Source organism: Thunnus albacares, chromosome 1, assembly GCF_914725855.1.
Source record: "Thunnus albacares chromosome 1, fThuAlb1.1, whole genome shotgun sequence".
Taxonomy (NCBI): domain Eukaryota; kingdom Metazoa; phylum Chordata; class Actinopteri; order Scombriformes; family Scombridae; genus Thunnus; species Thunnus albacares.
In genome coordinates this window covers 26,901,917-26,925,621 of record NC_058106.1, presented here as the reverse complement: position 1 = coordinate 26,925,621, position 23,705 = coordinate 26,901,917, and the positions used below count along the sequence as shown (strand labels likewise).

Genomic DNA, 23,705 nt, shown 5'->3' with positions numbered 1-23,705 from the left:
TGAATAGCAGTAAGAGCTGACTTTAAAAAAAGCTAGGCAAATGCAGTCATTTCAATGATGCAAAATCAAACTGCAGTTATTATTTTTGTGTGCTTTTATGGGATCTTGCCCTCTTGTACACCAATGATGCCATTAACAGAAGAGACAATGAAGGGAAGTCATTTGAATAAGTTTTAGTACTTGACAAATTATTGCTGTTTGGAGTCCATTAACATTTAGCTTTGTGTAATTATGGTGTAATAATGTCATAATGTAACAACAAAGAGAAAAACAACATTGATAACTGAACATCTTCCTTTGTTATCTAAAGGACAAATGTAGGACAAAATACCTCTTTTGAGAGCACACTGATCACACCAACACCTTACCCCACTGCACCAAACAAATCTAATGAAAAAAACATTCGCCCTCAACCTCTGACACCAGCCAGAAACACTTCTCTCTTTGCCATGAAAAGAATGTTGCACACTCTCAGACACCTTTGATCAGCAAATTAAAGACCGTCTGGTCTGTTTTGTGTGATGTTTGCCAAGACAGATGACCAGGTGCTCAGAATGTCTACACTTTAGTACTTATGTCTTTTATGGAGAACTGGAGTCTCAAGACGACAGACAGCAGAACTAACTCTATTGACCACAGGTGATGCAAACAGTATCCTGACCAAAAGTGTGGCCCCAACACGTGCTAAAGAAGCACGTGTGGATAGACACACTCAGGTAGCACCACGACTGCAGTTGTTTATCCCTAAAAATACACATCTATCATGTTATAACTGGCTACACCACCCACTTAAGCAAAAGAGACAACATTTGTCTGTCCAGTGACATACAAATAGAATAATGAAAAAAATATAACACTGCAGGTCTTGTGTGTAAGTGGCAATCAAAACAAAAAAAAACAACAAAGGCAACCATACCACCTGGACTCAATAGTTCTTCTTCATGTGGAATGTAGCCATTAAGTGCAACTGGACAGGGCCCATAAAAGTGACTGAGAGGTGCTTTACTCAATGTTTGCTTTGCTGCGTAGACCCATATCTGGTAATGGTAAAGATCAATACCCAACTGCTGATTCATCATTCTCCCTTAGTCCATACTGTCTTTGGTCAAGCTAACTGGCCCCATTTGACCATTATATTGTCATGTGTTATGAGCAACACATGAGGTGCTTGGCAACAAATGTTGGCAGGATGTTTGAAGAATGACCCATGTGGTCCATGGTCTGCTGCACACTGAAAACAGCCATTATTGCTGACAAGCAGCACCTATCTTGCTCATTAGGTTTTGAGCCTCTCAACTGCAGTTCAAGTAATAACACTGAAGTTTGAGACTTGGCCAAACTTTTCTTTAGTATGTTATTGTTGCATGAATGTCAGTTAGGCTAATTAAATGAGCATTATGACTGTTTGTACAAAGTAATTATATTGTCTCTAGTGAGCTAATAATGGTGTCTGTTATGTAACATTTTTGGAATAGTGGTAGTATTGACCCTGGAGATTAAATTAAGTGTGCACCACTAATATGATAAAGGAAACAGGTATAACAGAATTCATTAATCAACCATGGTGTAATTAATTTAACTGATGGACATAAAAGTTCAGTCTCATACTTCTCATATAAGTTTAAGTTTTGAGTCAAAACTCATGATCTGACATAATAAAAGGCAATGGGAATGTGAGATGGCTTCTCCCACTCATCAATCATGTATATTTTTCTCAATTAGTTAACAAGGGAAAGAGAAAGGTGAAATATAAGTGTGAAAAAGGCGATGAACATTTCCACTTGTGTTTCAACAGCATGTTGTAAAATAAGCACTCTGTATGAACCGTAGACTGTGAGATGAATCTCTGAGGGAATCTCATGATACCTACAATGCCTGGTAGCATAGTAATATTATTGTAGACCAAAGATGGAAACTTCAGTAGCTTCTGTGTGTGTCCTTAACTCACTTGACTGCTCTACCTTAGCTGTTATTTTATTCATCCCAGTATTTCAGGTTGAGCCCAGATCTCAAAATGGGAAGAAGAGGCTTTGGTGCAAACACAGAAACTCTCTCTCAGCCCCTGTGAATAACTGGTTCCACACCTGGAAAAACACTTGGACATGCTGAAGAGCGTGTCTGTCACTAGTATGGTGCCGCCAAGTACTAGATGCTCAGTGTTAGAGGAGGGCAAAGCCTGTGTTGATTAGAAAGCTTGTGACTTTAGTTTATAATCAAGTGGGACATGCAACTTGCATAACCATCACCTAGTCACTGGGCAAATGGTAAATGGACTGCATTTATGTAGTGCTTTTCTAGTCTACTGACCACTCAAAGTGCTTTACAACACATGCCAACATTTACCCATTCACACACTGATGGCAGAGGCTGCCATGCGAGGTGCCAACCTGCTTGTCAGGTTTATCCAACATTTTTTTGCAAATGTTTCTAATGCTCACTCACCCATTCACACAAACTCACACACCGATGGTTCAGTATCTTGCCCAAGGACACTTCAACATGCAGACTGGAGGAGCCGGAGATCGAACCACCGACCTTCTGATTGGTGAATGAGCCACTCTACCTCCTGAGTCACAGCTGCCCCAGGGTGAGAAGTGGTGCTGCTTGTACATGTACAGTACATGCAATTTTCTTGAAAATTGCAATCCTGTTTTCTCTTAGAAGTGCATTTCAACACTCAACATTTTGTACTTTTCCTCCACAGCTCATAAAGCAGTCTGCCATGCCTGAAACCAAATTCAAATCAGATATCAGATATCGTACCCCACTCTGTGTCCAGCAACATGGTGGTAGATTGTATGCAAAAGCTGGAAGTGATGGTGGCATTCTGTGTCTTCTCCAACACTACGGCTGTTATAATTTCAACCATGTGAGTAATAGCAAGGCTTTGCAATACAAATTACATCCCCCAAGAGATCCCAACAAAGCATACACATGAAGGCACTTGTTTTGCATGTTAGTGGTGTAGCCATCTACCATATGGTGGTTTAGCTTTACATTCTTTGATTCACATGCAAACAACAACCCTAAGCCTTCCACAACTGAGAAAAAGATAATAACCCAACACCATCAAAACAGACCATTTCCTTCAGATCAGAACCCCTTCATTATCCTGTGTTGACAGTTTCCTTGGATTTTAATCTTTTGAAGAGTGGTTAAAGCAGCTATTTCCTCCTTTTGTGTCTTCTTTGTAAGAGGCAATCAAGCAGTGGAATCAAGAGTTTAAGTTTCAAGTCTGACTTTTTTCCACTGAGAGGAAACGTCCAGATGTTATGATGCTATAATGAACATATGCATGTACCTATTTCATGGATCATATTCTCTTTGCACAATGCATAATTTCTTTCAGGCTCCACAGTAGTGATATGCAATATGTTTAAATATAGGATTTTACTGGATTTACAATTTGAGGAAAAATCCAAAACTCTGGAAGATCAGACCACTATTCTTCCATTCATTCAAGGTGTAATACAGGTGTTACAGAAAAGAAGTATATATACTTCTTTTCTGTAACACCTGTATTACACCTTGAATGAATGGAATGGAATGGAATATATAGATGTATATATAAAGTATTTATGTTTTTCCACATAAAGAGTTTTTGAATTAATCTGTAATTGAACAGGTTTAACTGTTCAATGAATGATGGATGGAGCTGATGCAGCCAGTACAAAGGGTCTTTCTTATAAAGTTAACGCACTGAATTTCATTCGTGTAGCGTCTCTCTGTTCCACCAAGTACTAAATATGCTATAAAGGAAATTCACTTTCTGGCTAGTCACTTTCATGTAACCTCCTTTCTGGTCTCCTTTTCCCCATCTACGAGAGGGAGAGAAAGGATTAGGTTGTTCAGGCTGATATAGAAATTATGTAAGAAAGGACGCATTTAACAGGATCACAAGGTTCAGATGTCACTGCCACAAAGGTACCATGGTGGAGAGATGGAGGGTGAGGGGTCAGGTAAGCAGAAAGATAATGGCCAACATCTGTGAATGGGGATACGAGGAGAGGTAGGCAGGTGGGAAACGAAGGGGCAGAGCAAAGGGGATGTTAATGTGGGAAAGGAGGTTGTTCCCTCTCAAGGGGAGAAAAGCATTCCTCCTGTTGCTGAAAGTTATCAGGTTGCATGGTAAAGCCTGAGAGAGAGCTGAAAAAGGCAATGTAAAAACCAGACAGCCTATTTTCAATGCTGAAATACTAATTTTATCAAATCAGCCTGTGTTTGTATGTTATCCTGTTGGCGGTGTCATACAAATGATTTATGCAGAAAAGATGATGTACACAAGCCTTTGATTGGGTTTAAACATGCACAGTTACTGCCCAAAATTTAAATTTTTCTGCAGTATTGCTGAACAACTTGTTGGTTGAGCTTACCACAATGACCTACTACTCAAACACATCATGCATCTGCACAACAGATTATCATAATATTCAAGTCAATTATCAGCTATTGAAGCCTGTTCAGGAGGATTACAATTCTACACATCTTATTGAATGGTCGCAACTTGCTGGACTGTAACATGGTAGACGGGGGTCTTTAAACTTCCTATTTAAGTGAGGCAAAAGCTTAACCAATGTTGTTTCTACTCAATTTTTCTATTAACCACTGTCATGTGTTAGGGTGTCACAATTCTGTTTGTCAAGCTGTTCATTATCTCTTTAGCACTCATGGCTTGGGGTATTGTGATTGTCTATTTGTGGTGTACAATCTGGACAGGTCAAGGGTCCATCACAGGGCTTACACATATGGACAGACACACTCACAATGACAACTACGGGGAATTTTACAGCCACCACTTCACCTTTGGACTGCAGGAAGAAAATGCTCATCAGATATAAACCTAGAACCTTTTTGTTGCAAGGTGACACTGCTAACAACCAAGCCATCGTGCCACCCTCTGATAATCCAATGTAAATGGAAATACAGTCAACCTGGTGCACTAAAACCTCATAATCCTGTCTGGGAAAAAAAAAAAAAAACATTAAAAAGTGAGTTGCCGCCCCAATTCATCTCACTCCCACTGTAAATCCTTTCATGTAAAATCCAATCAGAATCTAAGATTGTTTGTAGAATACTGGATAATTGAGATCATATCCGACCACACAGAGTCTATCCGTCAGAGAATAAACGTGCAGTTTTTGGAGCTTTAGATTTACTGGAAGATCACAGCATCAACAAGATTGCATCAACTCTGCGGTTACATAAACACGCAAAACCAGATGTAAGCTTTCATGGGTTTCCAGTTTCTTGTGTCTAACACTTTTATGAGGGATAAAACAGCATGTCACATTCTTAATGCAATAGGAACATATCTGATGACCAATGCTATTTTAATTGTGGCTTCATAAATGTCATGGCTTACACAGTGAGGATACACACACATCCTGAAAATTGGTTTGGACAGCTTTTCATCAGAAGCCCCCCTGAAATGGCATTGTAATGAAGCTAATATAAATGCTCAGTTTTAATTTACAAAAAGATAATAAAATGTGTCTCACTGTTAGTACCAGAGAGACCATCTACATGTTAGATATCACTTTACTTTTGTTTTTACAAACAGTAACAGTGACAACAGCACCCTGTAATCCAAAGCATTAAGATTTGCACATAGCCTGACATTTACTGAGTCTGAAGGGACCACTGGGCCTCTGCTTAATATTTGTGTCCTGCTTGACATTTAACACAGCAAAGAGAAAAAATATTCAATACGAATTTTTTCTCTACCAAAACATCACTATTTTTGATCCATTATGATTATCTGGCTAGCGTGTCATAGTCAGTCCCCAAGAACGCTTTCAAGAGCATCACTTTCAGTTCCTCCCAAACGGATAGGTTTCCATATTACCACCCGTTAATTATTCATCTGTGGTCGCTTGGCGCCTCAGTTGGAAAATAAAGCAAATCCTTTGGACCAGTGATACAGAATAGCACAGCGACCTCTCTACTGAACCCTCGGCGCATTGTCCATTTGTCTCCTACTGTGGGTAAGGGTGAAATTGGAGCCAAGGTGGAGATTATTTCTTGATGTGTAAAACTTGTCTCTTGCACAGCATGAGTCCATAAACAGCCAGAGCAGTGGTGTGTGTGCAATGTTTGAAGAACAGTCCCTTTTGTAACATGCAAAATGATATCTCTGCAGTGTAACCATCTCTATTACAGGGGGAAGAGATTGTCTTACCCTTTGGATTTGCTTCAGAGAACAAGACAAATGAGCTTGAGCTGCTTGCTATGGACTAGTAATGCCAGAGGTAAGCTACAGAAATGAAAAGAATTAGTCAATATGATACTGTAAAGCTGGTTTTAAAATCAGTTACCATGTATGCATGTATATGAGCTAAACTAACACTACCTCCAGCAGAGTAATTGATCTCCATTGTCATGAGTTAAAGAAGAAAAACCATGGATCCCTGAGAGGTTTCTTTTTCTGATCTGCTTCAGTTTATTCATCATTTGAATTTGATAATTAAAAATAAAACACATTAAACAATAAATCCGCTACATACTATAATATTTATTTTAATGCATCCATTTAACAAATCTTCACAACATATACAGTAGATATGTCCCTAACAACAGGTGCTCAATGTCAGTTTTTTTTGTTTGTTTGTTTTTTTTTTAGTTTTGCATGAGGTCCAAGCCCTTTGAAAAGTTCTGTATGTCCTGACGATGTGAACGCTTGAAAGTTCAGGAAGCACTCTGGATTGTGGCAGAAAGTGACATAATCTCTGTCGTGGGAGGATGTGGGACAAGCACACTGACAGATGGAGAAAAGAGACAATCGTTGAAACAAATGAGCAAAATGCACCTTTGTTGGCATTTTGATGGCATCTGGGCATTACAACTGTTGGCAACCTTGTGAATTGTGACCTTGTGATTTTTACACAATGCATTGCACCAGCAGATAAAGTTGAAATTATTATTGTATGAAATCAATTTCTACATTAAAATAAAATATTTTTTAGCTGTAACAGGCAGCTGCTTCAATTATGTATTATACATAAGTAATAATATAAGAGACAAGGTTACAAAAATGCCAACAAATGGATTTTGTGATATTGTCAATTCATTCAGATAACAGTCTCTACTTTCACTTATTTGACATTCCAATACTCCCACCGCAATAAAGAGAGAAATGTTATGATTACAAACTCTTAGTGTAATTAAGAACATTGTTGAGAGCATTGTTCATATATTTTACACACACTGATGTTTACAGATGAATAAATACTGAAAACCCTGAAATTTCATATTAAATTACCAGCCAGTGTAAACGCAGACACATCAATCTCGTGCCCTGGGTGGCTGGTAATACTGCTGTGTGGGTCTTGTGCGTCTAGGCTGTCCATCTCCCCCACGACGAAACTCTAGTGAACTGTCGTAGTAACCATCATCTTCCTCCTGCCATTGTACATTTGATATGGTTGTGATGTTACTGTGGGTAATCAGATTAGATGTCATTCATATTTCATCACCTTTTCTCAACCCACTTGAATACTGATGAATTAGTTGCTTTCGCTAAATATTAACAAACACATTTTGATCTTAATAATTGTGAGTAATGATAAATTCTATTATCAATACATTTTTTGCTCCTTACCAAGACGTCAGGAGCAACAGGCTTGATGTTATGTAGCAGGACCTCTTCGCAGTTTCCATAATCACAAAAAACGACCACGGCCGTGGAGCCTGATGGATGCACAGCATCTATTCTGGCATGGTAGAACTTTGCAAACACACACCACCAGAGAGAAATAAATTAAAATCAATTATTTTAACACCAACATTTCCACATGTCAAGGACATAGGACACAGGACATATTCATGTAAATTAATTATAACATAACAAACAAATCTGAGACAACGTTAACACTGTGACTTAGACAAAATGAGTCACAATCACGCTAATTATTTGATTGTGTGCTGTCAAACAAGGTCTCAGACACAGCAAAAAAATCCCACAATATCTGTTAGTGAATTGTCACTGTAACAGACTGAGTTGTTACTTTTGATGTTGTAATTTTTATCTTGTTGTAATTTGTGTCTAAGTTGTCCAATTTGTAACAGTCACAAGCTCATGAGCTCCGCTCAGTGTATTTATGTAACAGGTTTGCTTTTCAGTGTACTTTCTCCGCACTTGACGAACATTAAGTTGAATGCAAACACATCAGAACAATCATCTGTCAGCTATGTTTTAATGACATACCTTGCTGTCTTCCCAGTATAATGCCAGGCACTGGTCTCCAGGTTTCCAGGCATGTTCCACAATATGACTTCTCTCTGGCCCTCGAGGACCTTGACCTTGACCTTGACCTTGACCTTTGCCTTGTCCTGGCCTTCTTTTAGGTCCTGGATTATTTGAAGTGTTCCTCTTAGGAGGTGGCTCCCTGTTGACGGGACCAAAGGAGTTTGTTGGCTTGATTGGCCCAGTTCTTTTGTGTTCCAAATCTCCATTTTGGAAATGAGAGGGATCTCCTTTCAAGAGTCGAGAATCTTGCGATAACCCCGCTTCCTGGGACGTTCCTGAGCTTCCTCCCCTGGAGACAAAGTTTGTCGGCCCACTATCCCTTTGACGGTCAAGGTTATCTGGCCGGTCAGTCTTCCCCTTTCTCCTGCTGTTGTTGGGCTCTTCAATTCTATTGTCTGTGCGCTTACTATTTCCTCTTCCATCCAGGTCATTGCCTGCAGAATTGGTCAGTTTAGATGTGGGTGCATTGTCCTTTGCCCCTCTCCTGTGAGACGGTCCCGCCATGTTCCCACCACCTCCATCTCCATTTCTGGATCGCTGGTGGAAAGATCCACTAAACTCCGTCTGCTGCTGAGGTTCTTTCGAACGTGTGAAAGTGGTTGTGAAGGAAGGTGGAAAAATCTGCTCATCTCGCATTTCCCTCCTGTCGTTTTGCGATCTGTCTGATGTTCCACGTGACCATCTCTCTTGGCCCTTCCACTGCTGGGCTTGCGTTGACGTTTGGGAGGTTGTACAATTAAAGAGAGGCTCCTGGCCTGGTTTGGGAAAGTCAGTGTCCCTGTGGAAACGAGGTGGTCTGTCATTCCTTTGTTGCCTATGGTCATTATGCGAGGAGAACTTTGTCTGAGATGCGTCTTTGGAGTAATAGTCTGAATTGGGAAAATTTGCTTTACTCTCATGATGTCTCTGTGGAGCCTGGCTCTTTGGCTCTGGGAAAGTAACAAAAAAAGGAAAGCATAATCAAAATACTGCTGAAATAAAATATTGAATATATATTGAAACAAAAACTGATTAAATTGCAAAACTTATTCTATTGAAATATATGTAACTTGTGAATAATGATTTGATTAATTAACAAGATGTATGTGTCATTCCTAAAGAGATTGATACTATGCAGATTATTTACAGGTTATTATTCAATATTAGGCCTATATGTTGATTATTTACAGATTATTATTATGTAATAATAATATTATGTTGTCCTTGATAACACCGCTATGCTAGCCAAGCCAACGTTAGTTTAGCTTTCTAGTAGTTATAAGGTCAACAATAGTTCATTTCCCTGAAATATTTGATTTATAGATTAAGCATTGTTGATTTTAGGTAACTTAACAACTTAAATAGTTACATCAACAATGATAACGTTAGTTACAACAATGATAATAACAGACATATGTTAACTCCTTTGTAAGCTCCATTATTTGTTTTTGGCGCTCGAGTGAGGCGCAATGACTGATTGGTAATCTTGCTTGTCAACTTCTGGCAAATATTTTTCGCTCCATACAGTTTGGAATCTTACTTAACATGGTTGAATATCCCATGCACTCCACTTCACAGGGAACTACTAGGCGTTCAGACCGCAGCCATCAATACATAAATATGAAGGGAACAGTCACCAAAATATAATTGCTGGAAACACCAAACCATATCATTTTTGGCCAAACACAAAATGTATTTAGATATACATATCAAAAGATCATGTTTATGCCCGCTGGCTTCTGTTTTGAAGTCAGTGCTGCTTTGGTCTTCCAAAACAGTGCTAATTTTAAGAACATGACCATATTCCCTCAACTCAGGATAACCAGATAGCCATCTGTTTGAATCCAATCACGATTCTGTCCATGTTGACTTACTGTTATTAATTAGTACAACACATCTAACAACAGAACTGACTCCTGAAATGTGCTTCTTCATGTAATGAATGAAGTAAACAGTAACAGCATGATGGACATAGATTTCAGAGAGATACCGGGGCAGTTAAGATCACTTCACCCACCATCAATGGAGAAAACTCCCATCTTGGACTCCAGAAAGTCAAACAGAGTGCTTGGTCCAGATGGCCTTCCCCCGGCTCCCTCATCGTCATCCTCATTTCTGGACCTGCCTCTTCCTTTTCCCCTGGCTGAAAAGAACCCAAAAGGAAGATCACAAAGACCAAATTAAGCACACTTTGATCCATCAAACTGGATGTTTGAATGTTTTCATCATCTAGCCTTGGGTATGTACAACTGAAGTACATGTGACAGGCACTGTGTGTGTGTGTGTGTGTGTGTGTGTGTGTGTGTGTGTGTGTGTGTGTGTGTGTGTGTGTGTGTGTGTGTGTGTGTGTGTGTGTGTGTGTGTGAACACACACAAGCATATATTCAAAATCTGAACTCCAGTGATAAGATACTCTTGTTCTATGTGCATACTCATATAGCACACATACTTATAATACACATACAGCACATCCAACTCCAATATATGAGAAAGTCTGTCAAAAAGCACTGCTGGGTATGTTGTGAGACAACCGAATCCAGAAAAAAATTAACAAACTTGGAAGTTAGGGTGAAAAAAAAAAACATATACAGTACCAGTCAAACGTTTGGACAAACTTTCTCATTCCAGTGAACGGTGGTGTGTGTCCAAACTTGACTGGTACTGTATATATTTAAAAAGGTTGATGTCAGCAGCTTTCAGAGCATTCATGAATGTAACAACAATGAAAGCTTTCAAAGCAGTCCTTGCTCAGGGTAGTTGTAGCACATGATGATAAAAAAAAGCAGTTAGGTGTTCAGTGGGATGGAACAAGTTTCAAGTTGCTGTAAGTTGATTTTCATTACTGAAACAAATACAAAACAGCAACTGCAGGTAAAAGTAGAATATCCATCTGAAACCTTATGGTGTGCTTGGGAAAATAGATGGCAGTGAAGTGTATATGCAATTTGTGGTAAATGGACTAAAACAAGCAAAACCGCCAGTGTGGACCTCTAACTAGGCTGTAGGTGATTTTCGCTGCATTTAAAGGATCTCGACTCCACTCCAACACTCTCCCTCCTCACTCTGTAGGAATATTAAGTGTTTCAGGCTATTGGTGTTTGTGTGTGTGTGTGTGTGTGTGTGTGTGTATATGAACCTCTGGGCTGAGGCCTGTTGGATTCGGCTACCACAGGGCCGGGTCTGCTACTAGTAGGTCCAGTAAGTAGACTGTTAAGTGCCACCTCAAGGTTGTTGTTATTATCCATCAAAGCCTGCCGAGCAGCCTCTCTGTTAAAGCCCATCTCCATGATGTCTCTCAGAGCACGTTCATCCACCTGTGCAGGGGAGATAATAAGAGAAAGATGAAAAAAGAAAGATTGTACAGCAACTTCCAGAATGTCTGACATTCATTTTTCTCACACTGAAAATACAAAATGTGTGAATGTGTTGGTATTGTATGTTTTGTCAAACCAACATGTAATTGCAATTGCAAAGGTGTCTTTTTTCTATTCAACTGTCTTTAACTTAAACTAAAAAATGGGAAGCTACCATCAAATAAATCACATTAACCACTTAAAGCTGTTGACTTGCACTTCTCTTCCTGACATTACTGTCTTTCAGAGGCTGTAGCGGGCTCAGTTTTAAAGCTAAAGTAAAGATATCATATGAAACTAGACGACCTTAGGCATCCATTAGTACCAACCATGTTATGATGGCTTGTCAGTAAGGGGGCTAAATAAAGCTCCAAATTTAGGCTAAATTTTGATGAGGGAAAAACTGACATGGCCATTTTCAAAGGGGTCCCTTGACCTCTCACCTCAAGATATCTGAATGAAAATGTGTTCTATGGATACCCACGAGTCTCCCATTTGCAGACGTACCCACTTTACGCAAATCCCATGCAGTTTTTGGCAAAAACCATGCAGTTTTTTGCATGCAGTGTAATTGTTATTTTGCCTATTCTAAAAATGGTATATTTGAATATTTCTGCATGCTGGGGTCCGTGAACAGTCTTGGATTGCATAAATTGGGTATGACTCTTGTGGATTCAATGACCCTTACTGTATTTATCTGTGATGATGTTAGTCTCCATAGTAGCCATTTCACTGTAGTGAGATCATTTGAAACTTGACCTCACTCTATAAAAAGACCTATTGTGACCTCTAGCAGTGTTTCCCCTATATTCATTCTGCAGTGGCAGTGCACTGCTGCTAAAATTTCACACAATCATTAATATCAATGGGCTACAATGGGCAATTTTCACTTGCACACTGTGTGGGTACAATAACACCCTAGTTACTGTGGAATTGTTTTGGGTCATCCTCCCTCTCCTTACTCTTCAAAGGACAGCTACGTGAAAGGTACTGTTATAAAAGTTGTGCTAGTAGTGCCAACCCCCCTTGCCCCAAAGCAGTCAAACCAGGGGAAACACTGTCTAGGATACAACCACAAACTAGAGACCGAGGGCATTCAGGGGATGTATTGCTTTCCTAGGTATACTGACAATAAGTGTTTTTTTGAGCAATGTCCAGAACAAAAGTCCTCGCCATTCAATTGCCAAAAAATGCAATTCTTACAGAAGTCTCCAAATGTCAAAACCTTTTGATACCAAATGCCACATGATTTTTTCTATGGTGTTCCTAAAGGTCTTGGTGTCTTAATGTGGGATTTTTGACCATTTTTATCAATTCTAATGTGGTCAAAAATGGTTAAATTTTACACCAAATCTGTGTAACAAATGGTATCAACCCAAAATTTGCTGCAACAGCTTATGAGACATAATTGCACATGGGAATGGCCATCATATACTTCCATCATAAGGTTCTAAAGTTATAAAGTATTACTTTGTGCTTCATTTTAGGTTGGATTAGTGTGCATTCAAGTTTCAAAACAGCATTAATACATCCCCAATCCAAATACAATAATATCCTGTTCATTCCTATTTATGTGTTCAGGCCAAACCTGGCTAAGTTCAGCCCAGAAAATTGGCTGGTTGCAACACAAAGCTAGACAAATGGACTGGCACTTGATTGGAAAGTCTGGCCAGGACTCCAATTAATTTAGATTTCTACAATATCATAATCAATGCCACTCCATGAGCCATGAAATAAGACTTCAGGGCAGACCAAAGAAACCAAAGATGAAGGCAGAACAAGTTCCAGCCTTTAAATTACTTTCTAAGAGTGAATAGAGAATAAAATCATGCTTTCTACACATAGAAAATTTGATATTAAAAAAAAAACTTAAACAGGTTTACAGGTTTGTACTAAATAAGTCTTCTCACCAGCTCTCGATAGTTTCCATCTTGTCTGCTTTCAGTTCTTTCAACCCTGTCCTCTCGTCTCCTCTGTTGGTACGAGTCTCGGCTCCGGGAGGAAGAGGCAGCGTTGGATAAATTACTACCTGCATTTCCTCCACCGCCAAATGTACGAGGACCCTAACAAGGAAAAGAACCTGAAGATCAATATGGATGCAGGGGTGGACAACACAATTAAGCCGTCAAATGAAACTGAACTTTGTAGTGGAAATTTTTGATTTGAAGGGTTACCAATAGTGTCAAATGAGATCAAGTTAAAGTTAAGATTAATGCCAATGAGCAGCATGTATTTTATAAATGGAGGACAAAAAATGCAATTGATGTGAGAAACAGCAAAATTAGCAAATGTGGCTAGTAGAGTGGTTTTGAAAATCACATGTCCGATGTTAAAGGTGGAAAATAGGTGTAGTTGCCACAGCCTTTTCCACAAGAAGTAATGAAGACACATACCCATGATGAAGGTTTACATACCTCTTTGGTCTTGGCTACCTCAGCAATAGCTGCTGTCCGCTGCTTTTCAAACTCATCATTCTCATCAGTGCTTTTGACCACATTGAGAGTCTGGAGGGTTTTCCTCTGGTCTAGTTCTCTACTGTCAACTTCCTCCTTCCTTGCACACTTCTGTAGGGAGCAGAGAAAAGAGAAAGTAATAACATATTCTGAAAAATCCTCCTCAATCATTTATATCAGTGTTAGAAAAGCATGATTCCATATGACTCTTTTCCACAATTGGTGGTTTTGATTGAAATTATGATGAGGTCAACTGCAGTATTAAAGTTATACTAAATTATTTTTTGTAGCAACCAATAGCAACCCAAAACCAAAAGCTGCCTCCCAGCTTACTGTTAATGTTTTGAATCTCAACTGCAAACTGTATTGACTTTCAGTAAGTTGGGAGGAATGGAGAGGGAAACTCAACACTTCATGCAGCTGTTTCATGACTGCAGGAGGTGATGACTCAGTCATAAAGGCTAGAAACTGAGTGGAGCAGTGACCTTTGCTTGAACAGATTCATCGTCTTTTTGTTGCATTTGCTGTGATCCCAGCATGGTAAGAGATAAGCAGCACAATTACAAAGCCAGAGGTGATTTATCTGACAAAAAGGAAAAAAGGGTGACTGATGAAGAGATTACCCTGATGAACTGTTAGGCAGCAATAGAGGGAGGAATGGCACAAGGGGCAGAGTGCACGAGCTGAGCGTATGCCTGGGTGTAACATTACGTCCGACTTAGAACTGAAAGTTACGAGCAACTTAAGATTATGACTAGTGCACTACTTAGACTTCAGCCATGTACATGTTGCACCTGGGTGTAACTTTTACACCTAGTATAACGCAAGTGTAAGTTGGAGAGTCAAACTAGTATCGATGGTAACGGAAAAAATAATGATCACACAACCAGAAAACAAAAAACGTCTTGTTTACAGTATAAATAGCAAAAGGGCATTAAGACGAGAAAGAGTCACCCCTAATCGGACAAACCCGCTGGGCATCTATTCAGACAGTGAGCTGATTGAGAGGTTTCGCTTTGGCAGGCAAGCCCTGTTTGAGCTAATCGAAGAAAAAAATAATCAATTGTTTACACTAAAGAATGATGAATGACACATTGTCTTGTTCTGACAAGTTATATCTGTACTGCTGTCTCTCAAGAAGTTTAATTTTAATTTTTTCGGCGGATTCGGCGGAAGAGCTGATGAATCCTTTTTGGCTTTTGATAAAAGATCTTTTCATTTCTTCAACTGTCCGCAGTCCGCCATCACATTCGTTATTGATTGCACTGGGGACTGATTTCCATGCTGATAGTTTTGTTTGTTTGTGTTGGTGCTGTTAAATTTAGCTGTGAGAACATTTCTATGCTCTGCATACAGCAAAGTTTTTTTATTTCCCAAGCAGTAAAATTTATTTTCCTTTTCTTTTGGTTTGTGTTATCCATATCTTCCCCAGCTTGTTTGAAGGGTGCAGAATGGATGGAAGTGTGTTGCTTGGCAACAATCATCACTTTGCACGTGGATGCACATCATAAGACCAACTTTTTGATTACTTATTAGTGATGAGATGCCAAATGTATGAGATGTTAGGAGGTTAGTTCACGACAAATTACAACAACAAAGACATTATCCTTATTACTCCTGGTGGTATCAAGATATAGAGATAATATTGGTTTTATTTGATACTACTGGTTTTTTACTTTAAAGGGCAACTCCACCTGCGTTCCTTTCCAGGTTTTTCAAATGGAAACGCCCACTCAGCTATTAGCAAAAAGCAGTGACATGGGTTAGAGCCAGAGCAATGATGCCCAAAACCTCAAAAACTCAAAAATAAATGCCACCACACCAATTCATAGTTGGGTTAAAAGCTTTAAAAAGTCTCAACAGCACCGTCTCTTTCCTGAAATGATGTCCCTGTTACTCTGGATAATCCACAGACCACACTGTGACTTTGGCAATTAAAACCAACACTATCTGCATCATTTATGGTAAGTGATATTTTTATGATTTTTGATGTCTATGATAATTTGCATACTACCTTCTCTGAATGTACTTAGATGCACCAAAAAGTATTACTGACTTAACTTATGTTCACTTATGTGGTGAAAACCAGCCAAATCATCACACATTAAAAAACATCCCTACTGTGAAGAATGGTGGCAGCCTCTTACTGTGAGAATGCTTGCGAGGAGCAGGAACTGGGAGAAGTGGAACTGACTGACAGATCAGAGAACCAAGGAAACCGGAACAGGTTTGAAGAGAATCTACTTCGAAGTGCCAATTACCTTGGAAGTGGGTGGTATTTATATATAATAACCCTAAGCAGACATCCAATCAACACTAAGTCCTGCAGTGACCCAGCATTAGAAATACAGAACCACTAAAAATCAAGGGAATGCTCAACGATAATTCCCAAATGCTCCTCATCCAACTTTACCAAAGCTTTAATAAATCTAGACTGAAGAGTGGGTGAAAATCCAAAAATCCAAGTGTCAAGTTGATACGGATGTATCCTACTCTGTAGCTGTGAACCCTGCCAAGGGATACTGACTCAGGCTGAATACTTGTTAATTGAGACATTACTCAATTTAATTTTCTAGAAATAGTGGTGATGTGGCACACCTCAAAAATTAAAGTTTAATACCTTCTGAAGGCTACTTGGAATGGAGCATAGTTATTCCTTTCAAACCTAATGCTATGTATACTATGCTATTATTTCAAATGGTGTACATACCACCTGTGAAACATTTAATCTCTTCACACCTTTTTTGCCAATTGCCACAGAATTCTAATTTAATACAGCGAGTAAATTGTCATTTGTCAGTACACTGTTTGCAATATGTGTGGTAGAACAACAGGAGAATTAAAATTCAGTCATGCATTTTAAAGATTCATGAAGACCCGCACAATTAGTTCAAAAAGATCAGAGCGAACATTGCCAAGAAAAGGACATCAAGGCCACTCCAGGATCCAGTCCTGTGTCTGGCCCCCAGCATACATTTGTGAGGTTGTTATTATTCAGCAGTACCTCTGACATATTTTTAATCACCACTGAAATCTCATTTCCATAAATTTGCATTTCCTTGATTATTCTTTCTAGTTTGTTACTTTATATTCCTGTTTCTAGTTTATTATTTTGTATTCTGAATTATTATTACCCTCACCTGACCAAATGGCACAAAAGGAGGAGGTCCACCTTCTGCTCCGATGTTATTCCTGCTGTGTTTAGCCAGACTCTGCAATGGTAAAGGGAGATCGTTATTTAAAACTACAGTGAAAGACAATCACAGTGATGACAGACTGATGATGGCCTTTCACACAGATTTAAAATGATTACCAACATATTTCATATTTTTTAGCAAAAGTAGCTGAGCCATCATTACAAAAGCCACCCTCACCCTTTGCAGTTCCCATTTCTCCACCATGTGATCAACCTCTCCTCCAAGGACAGAGATTTTAGAGTCGTCGAGCAGCAAAAGACCATTTTTAACCTGGATTGTACCTAGGAGCTTTACCTTTGTTCCAGGGGGGGTATTTAGACTACAAAAAAAGAGCACATTTTGGTTATTTTGGTATGATGATTCATATATTTATGTTCAACCAAATGTTAAGTGTTAAACACATTCAAGGGTTCAAGACATTATAATTACATGTACCAGGCTCCACACCCTACTGCCTTACCCATACCACTTTATAAATGACATGGAGCAGTGCCAGGGGATGGGTGGCGAGGCTAGGAGAGACTATTAATAATCCCAGCTGCTCACCCATCCTCATGGTAAATTAAAAGCCCCTCTATCTCATCAGGCCTGATAAGGCCTCTGCCTCTCTCATTAGGAAAGCACAGGGACTTAGAGGGATTTCCAGCTACTGATGCCGGATGCCAAAGCAACAATTAGGGATTTCACTCCAAACCTCTGGGATGGATGCTGGTCTCATGATAGCAGCCAATGCAGAAGTGAGGCACTCTCTATCCTCGATCCAATCACATACAAGCACATACACACAATCCTACAAACACACTATTCACTCTCTGATCAATGTTGCTACTTAATGCTTAATTGTCATCTCTCTAAATCACTGTCTCACCCACTGAACCATCCCCAACAGTTCCATCGTGCCTATAATCCATCTCATCCTTCTTTGCGCCCTCACGCACACTAAAGCAGACGCTTTCGTAAGAAACACTAGCCACTGCTGTTGGTAGCGAGTGTGTGTGTGCTGCTCATAAAGAGGGGATTTGTTCTGTTCTCTCCTCTCTCCCCATCAGGAAGTCAAGGCCCACATTCTGGCCACTCCACCTGTACAGACTGGCTAGTCACCATGGCAGCAGTCACCAAGGCCACCGTTGCTGGGATGGAGATGTAATTAAGGCTGGGAATTGTTAGATCAGCTGCCACCGCGTGGAAATTGCAGATAAAGGGAAAATTGAGGCATGTGCTGGGGTGAGAGTGTTGACAAGGAGGTGAAGGAAAAGGGTGTGTGCAGAATGTCACATATTTGTTTTTGAATATATAAGAAACTGGCTAAATGGCACAAAGCTTTACATCTATGTAGCTACAAGAAATATTTTTTACAATAAATTATTTTTTAAAACAATTATCATTAATGTTATATCTTACCAGATATTAACAGTTCTATTGATTTCCAAAACAATAACATCCCATCATTTGCACTAAACCTAACATATTCCTAAATGCAACAAAACTGTTATATAGGCACCTGATCTTGGACAGATGTTTAAACTCCAATCCAACACAGGTGGTATGGCCATCTGTCATTTGTAGGCGCATCATTCTGGGTGCGCCCTGGGACTCCTCGTGGTCTTTAGGAGCCGAGATGTTCCTCAACTTCTGCACCTGGAGAACACATGGACCCTCCAACTGGACATATGAAAGAGACAACAAAACAATTATGGCTTAAAAAATGCAAATCAGCAGCATGCAGGGATGTAACAGCAAAGTATGAAGAAAAAACAATGACAATTTTAACACAGAATGTATAAATTTCTAACACATATTAGAAAAAGATAACACCATTTAGTGTACCTGTGACAGCACAGGTTTATTTATTCCTCTGATCTGCTTAATGGATTACCTTTAGTTTTACTGTGATCACTACAACTGAATCTGATCACCAGCTCTATTCTCTCAAACAATGATTTCTACTTTCCAGAAACAAACTCTTAAACAGGCCATGTGTAAATGAAATCTACGCAAATCTGTGTGATGCAAAACGGATGGTGTAAGTTAACATCATAAAAGTTCACACTGCATTAAATTCGTTCAACATACATTATACACTGTACAAGGCAGGCTGTAATGACCAGCATGACATGAGTGTGCATCTTATTCTGAGCCAGAAGGGAGCAAGGCTTAAGCTCACATAAAATTACATGTTTTAATCCTCTGACAATATCTGGAACATTTTTTCTCTCCAGTTGCTCAACTCCAGTTTCACAGGTGAAGAAGCAGTTCCCAGGTCCTTGTTTGCCAGTGTGTTAGGGCCATCTAGTGACATTCATGAGAACTGCATTTCAGTTAAGATCTTGAGCCTGCACTGCACTGACATAAGCTGTTAAAGAAAGTGACTGCGGTGGATAGTTTCTCACTAAATTCAAATAACGCAGAGCCTATTTCATACCATTTTCATAAATGTAGTATTGAAATGGACATATAAATGTTTCTGTACAACTCACCTTCTCAATCCTTCCACTATTGATATCAGATGGTAGAAATTTTCTCCCAATAGGTCTGAGATCGCTCTGAAAAAGAGATTAATTAAAAAGAAAAAAAAGATAATGTGCCAGTAATGATGACATGAAATAAAGTTTGCCTTCAATAATTAACTTTAAAAAAAAAAAAAAAAAAAAAAAAATTTAATGGTGCTGTGCCTCGTGATAAAAATAATCTGCTTAATGCTCTTCATTCTAGTGTAAGGGATGAGCCCTTTCACCTGTACCCTCAGTCCCGAAATGGACACCATGGAGCCAGTTCAAAACAGTCAAGTAATCTTGCTTGTTCACTATTAAGCTTCTCTACAGTACTTCTGGTATTATACAGTATATGTTAAAGGGTGTAATATATGGTGTAACTTTGAAGTATATGGTTTATTGAGTACAGTCTAATTTAAATTAAATTAACCATTCACTTATTGCTAATATCTAATAGTATAGCATTTTATATTTCCTTGTAATCAAGATTAATTATCATCTGTTTGCAAATCCCCATACTGCAAACTTCGTTTAGATTTCTGTTTGCTGCACCAAGGCAGAAAAAAAAAGATACCTGCAACAAACTTATCCTATCACCAATTCCAAAAGTGTCTGTCACCATGCTTTTTACAATCCTGTTTTACTGCAACTGACAATATGTCCATTCTCTAACAGTAGGTCTTTAATTTCCCCAGTAAACCTTAACAGCCAATCACTTCCTCATATCTATGTCTCTATAAAATTTCTTTAAACACAATTTAAAAATGCTGACTTTTAACAGGGTTGAGAAAATGGGACCATCATTGTTTATTTAGCAAAGCAGCAACCACCCCCTATTAATTTTAGTGTTGATTTGAAGATTTTACTAATTGTTTTTAAGGCCCTACAAGCTCTAGCCTTAAGTTACTACATGTTGGTTCAACCAGGTATGTGGTAGTTGTTACGGCCTCACTAAACAAACAAAGGCTAGCCACACGTAACAGTAATAAGTCCGAGTGCAGTCTGAGATCTTTTGGCAGCACTCCAGGCCAAGGTCAAGGCTCTAGCAGTAAATTCAGCTACTGTATATGCTGGACTTCTCTGCTGCATCAGGTAAGCATAACCACTGTTTTATTTTCAATCATTTTCAAAATCTTACAAAAAAGTCAATTGTAAATGTAAATTTTACTACAGTTTGTCTTGTTTATTGTCATTTTTGTGTTTCTATATTGTTTAATCTCATGTCCATCTATATTAACCATTTTTGTTTTTCAAATGGACAAATTTATCATTATTATTGTTTATTGTTGTTGTTATTATCATTATTATTATTAGCTACATTACATGTTATCTCTCCATACCATAAAAATTCATAGACTTTGGGCTCATTTCTAATATTACGTATGGAGGTAGGCCATGGACTAGATTCAACTGGTTTGTCAAAGAGAAAAAAGAAAGTAGTCTGATGTGAAGGTGCAAGATAATCGTTACAGCTGAGGCGACTGAAGATGGATTGAGTCAATGCTGGTTCTGCCAATTGTGGGTCACACAATGATGCAATGACACTTATTAGCAATAGGCTCCATAACATGCTTTTCATACAAGATCACTCTCCCTAGTAAACATGTCAAACATACTGAATCTCCAGAGAGAAGAGAATTTAATACCCAGTTTCAGATTGTGTGACCATGGTTCTGTCTGTTTCACTAGCATGTATGGTGGGTGTTTATATCAGTGTACAGCTGTGAAGCAATGAATACCTGTAAACCTAATGAATAACCACAATGTTTCATGACCATTTCCAGCAACAGTTTACACTGCAAATCAATTGCTTAATATAGTATCTCCATATTGCTGCATAAATAAAGAGCAGCCTGCAATTACACTGGGGAAAAAAATGCATTACCAGTCAAAAGTTTCAGACACACTTCATCATTGAAGAGGTGTGTCCAGACTCTTGACTGGTACTGTTTAATTTATAAGATTTAACTTACATCAAGTGCAATACGAATGATATCACTGTGTGTTATTTTCTCAGCAGATCCTTTCAGTTCTGCTATACCATCATCACTGAGGTACCTGTAACATGACAAAGAAGGCAGAAAGGGGAAATTATGATTTTGGCAAAAGTAGTGGGTGAGCATGCCTTACTGCAACAACATTCACATTAACACATTAACCTTTAAAAGCTTCTAGATAGCATCTACTCACTGAACCCACATCACAAGAAATCTGTATATGTATATATATATATGTCTGATAGACCAATCGTCTGTCTCAAACACAATTCAGTTAGCTATGAAACATGATGATGTAAGTTAATCTTAAAACCTTCTGTTTTAAAAAATAATATTTCAAGAATTTAAGTTCACCCTGTGTGATATTAATGTTTTGTTCCAAGGTGGAGCAACTGTTAGGCAGACTTAAACCCTCAGCAACTTTTCCCTGATTTTATCATATGAATAAAACAGGGCAACCTCATGAGCATAGTTAAATGTAATAAGGGCGCACATTCTGTATAATATAACATGACTAATTGGGTTTCATTTTAATAGCCTCAGAGAAATACTGTAGGACTCCAAAAGGGGCACGGATATCTGGTTAAATGTGATAGGGGTTCTGGCCCTTGATGAAGACTTAAGCTGAAATATTGGACTTTGATTCAGGATAACGCAGTTTGAATAAGGAAGACGTTATGTCTGTGTGCGGTCCTCCTCGTTCAAGCATTAAAGAGTTTCAAGCCGACCAGCATGAATTTGATGTGGTTGAGGTGTTTTTTCATTTTATAAATGCGACACCAACCCATTAACAATCCTGTCAAACTAGAGAGGGTAACTTTCACGCTTAAATGTGGATGGTTTGAAGATGAAAGTGGGCTAAACTAAGTCTGCACTCCATTATAGATATTATACAGTAATGCGTGCTGCTGCTGGGAAGTTCTGACTTTCAAATATACTACAACTGTGGCTGAAGGTCTGCGCGCTAACGAATGTTTTTAGATGTCTTTGAGCACCCCTTCATGCACGTTAATAGGACTGCTTATTTGGTTAGCATGAACTGTAGCGGTATGCTAAAGGCATGCTAAGAGTGTATTAGCTAGCTAACGTTGTTCATCTCGCTTGCTGCTGTTTTCGTTTTGCCCCAGTGAAACTAATTAAGTTACCACAACCAGCACAACTTAAAGTGGTCATGTGTACTTTGGAAACATTCGCGGTCTGGCATCTGGCATCTCAAGCTCATGTGTAAACACATTATGTTTAACGTTAAGAGTTAGCCCACACCAATTTGGCAGCACTGTAAGTTAGCTAGCTAACTAACGTTAGCTACTATGCTACCTACCAGCCCTCTTTGGTCAGGGAATCTGTCAAATCGGTCATTTTCGTCCAAGCTGTAGAAGTGTATATGACGACACAAATATATCCAAGTGAGCACACTTGAATGAACACTATCTGATTCTGTAATACATACTTTTCGTCTAACAATGATAACGCTCGCTAATGAGTATTTAACGACCGTACGTTACATACGTCTACAAGTATGGAGTGTCGAAAGGGTCAAAAATGTATTTTTCTAGTTCAGTTTCGGTTTTCTCCTCTTCTCTGGAAAGTTGATGTTTCAATGGGGAAGGTTGTCTAACATCCACTGGTAAAATGTGGAAGAATTTCTGAACTTATGGCACATTCAGTGAGTTGCATCTTTATTATTTAGACAAATTATTCATCTCAGTTTCCTATCGGCGTTCACCCCTGTTTGTTGGGTGCATTTGGAATTGGCAAATCACAATCCTTGGTCCAAGTCTGGCCATCCAACAAAAATGTTGGACCCCAAAGGAGATCTTTCACTTACTGGGCCACATCAAAGTGTTTACACATGTTTCAGAACTGGCCTGTTGTCCATTGAAACCCAAAATAAGATGAATTTACCACCTAATAATAACTGCCCCTTTGACCGAACCCATCCTGTGCCTTCTGCATCATGCACATGTCTATGTACTGTACACTATGTGC

The 23,705-nt window shown here is 38.9% G+C and overlaps 1 protein-coding gene across 2 annotated transcripts; it reads right to left on the bottom strand.

The window, feature by feature from the left end:
• Positions 1-6,491: 6,491 nt before the first annotated feature.
• Positions 6,492-23,250, bottom strand: tdrd3 (tudor domain containing 3). 2 transcript variants are annotated; one of them, XM_044352511.1, is made up of 14 exons: positions 23,038-23,250; positions 21,693-21,777; positions 19,705-19,770; positions 18,729-18,889; positions 17,405-17,546; positions 17,171-17,242; positions 13,992-14,141; positions 13,488-13,640; positions 11,361-11,538; positions 10,242-10,367; positions 8,204-9,174; positions 7,598-7,723; positions 7,259-7,398; positions 6,492-6,754 (listed from the first exon to the last, which is right to left on the bottom strand). In XM_044352511.1, the coding sequence occupies exons 1-13, from the start codon at positions 23,073-23,075 to the stop codon at positions 7,282-7,284; spliced, it is 2,385 nt and encodes a 794-aa protein (XP_044208446.1). In that variant the 5' UTR covers positions 23,076-23,250; the 3' UTR covers positions 6,492-6,754; positions 7,259-7,281. The 2 variants fall into 2 exon arrangements, with proteins under 2 accessions (XP_044208446.1, XP_044208453.1); XM_044352518.1 differs by lacking the exon at positions 6,492-6,754 and having other exon boundaries at positions 7,300-7,432.
• Between the last annotated feature and the right edge of the window lie 455 nt (positions 23,251-23,705).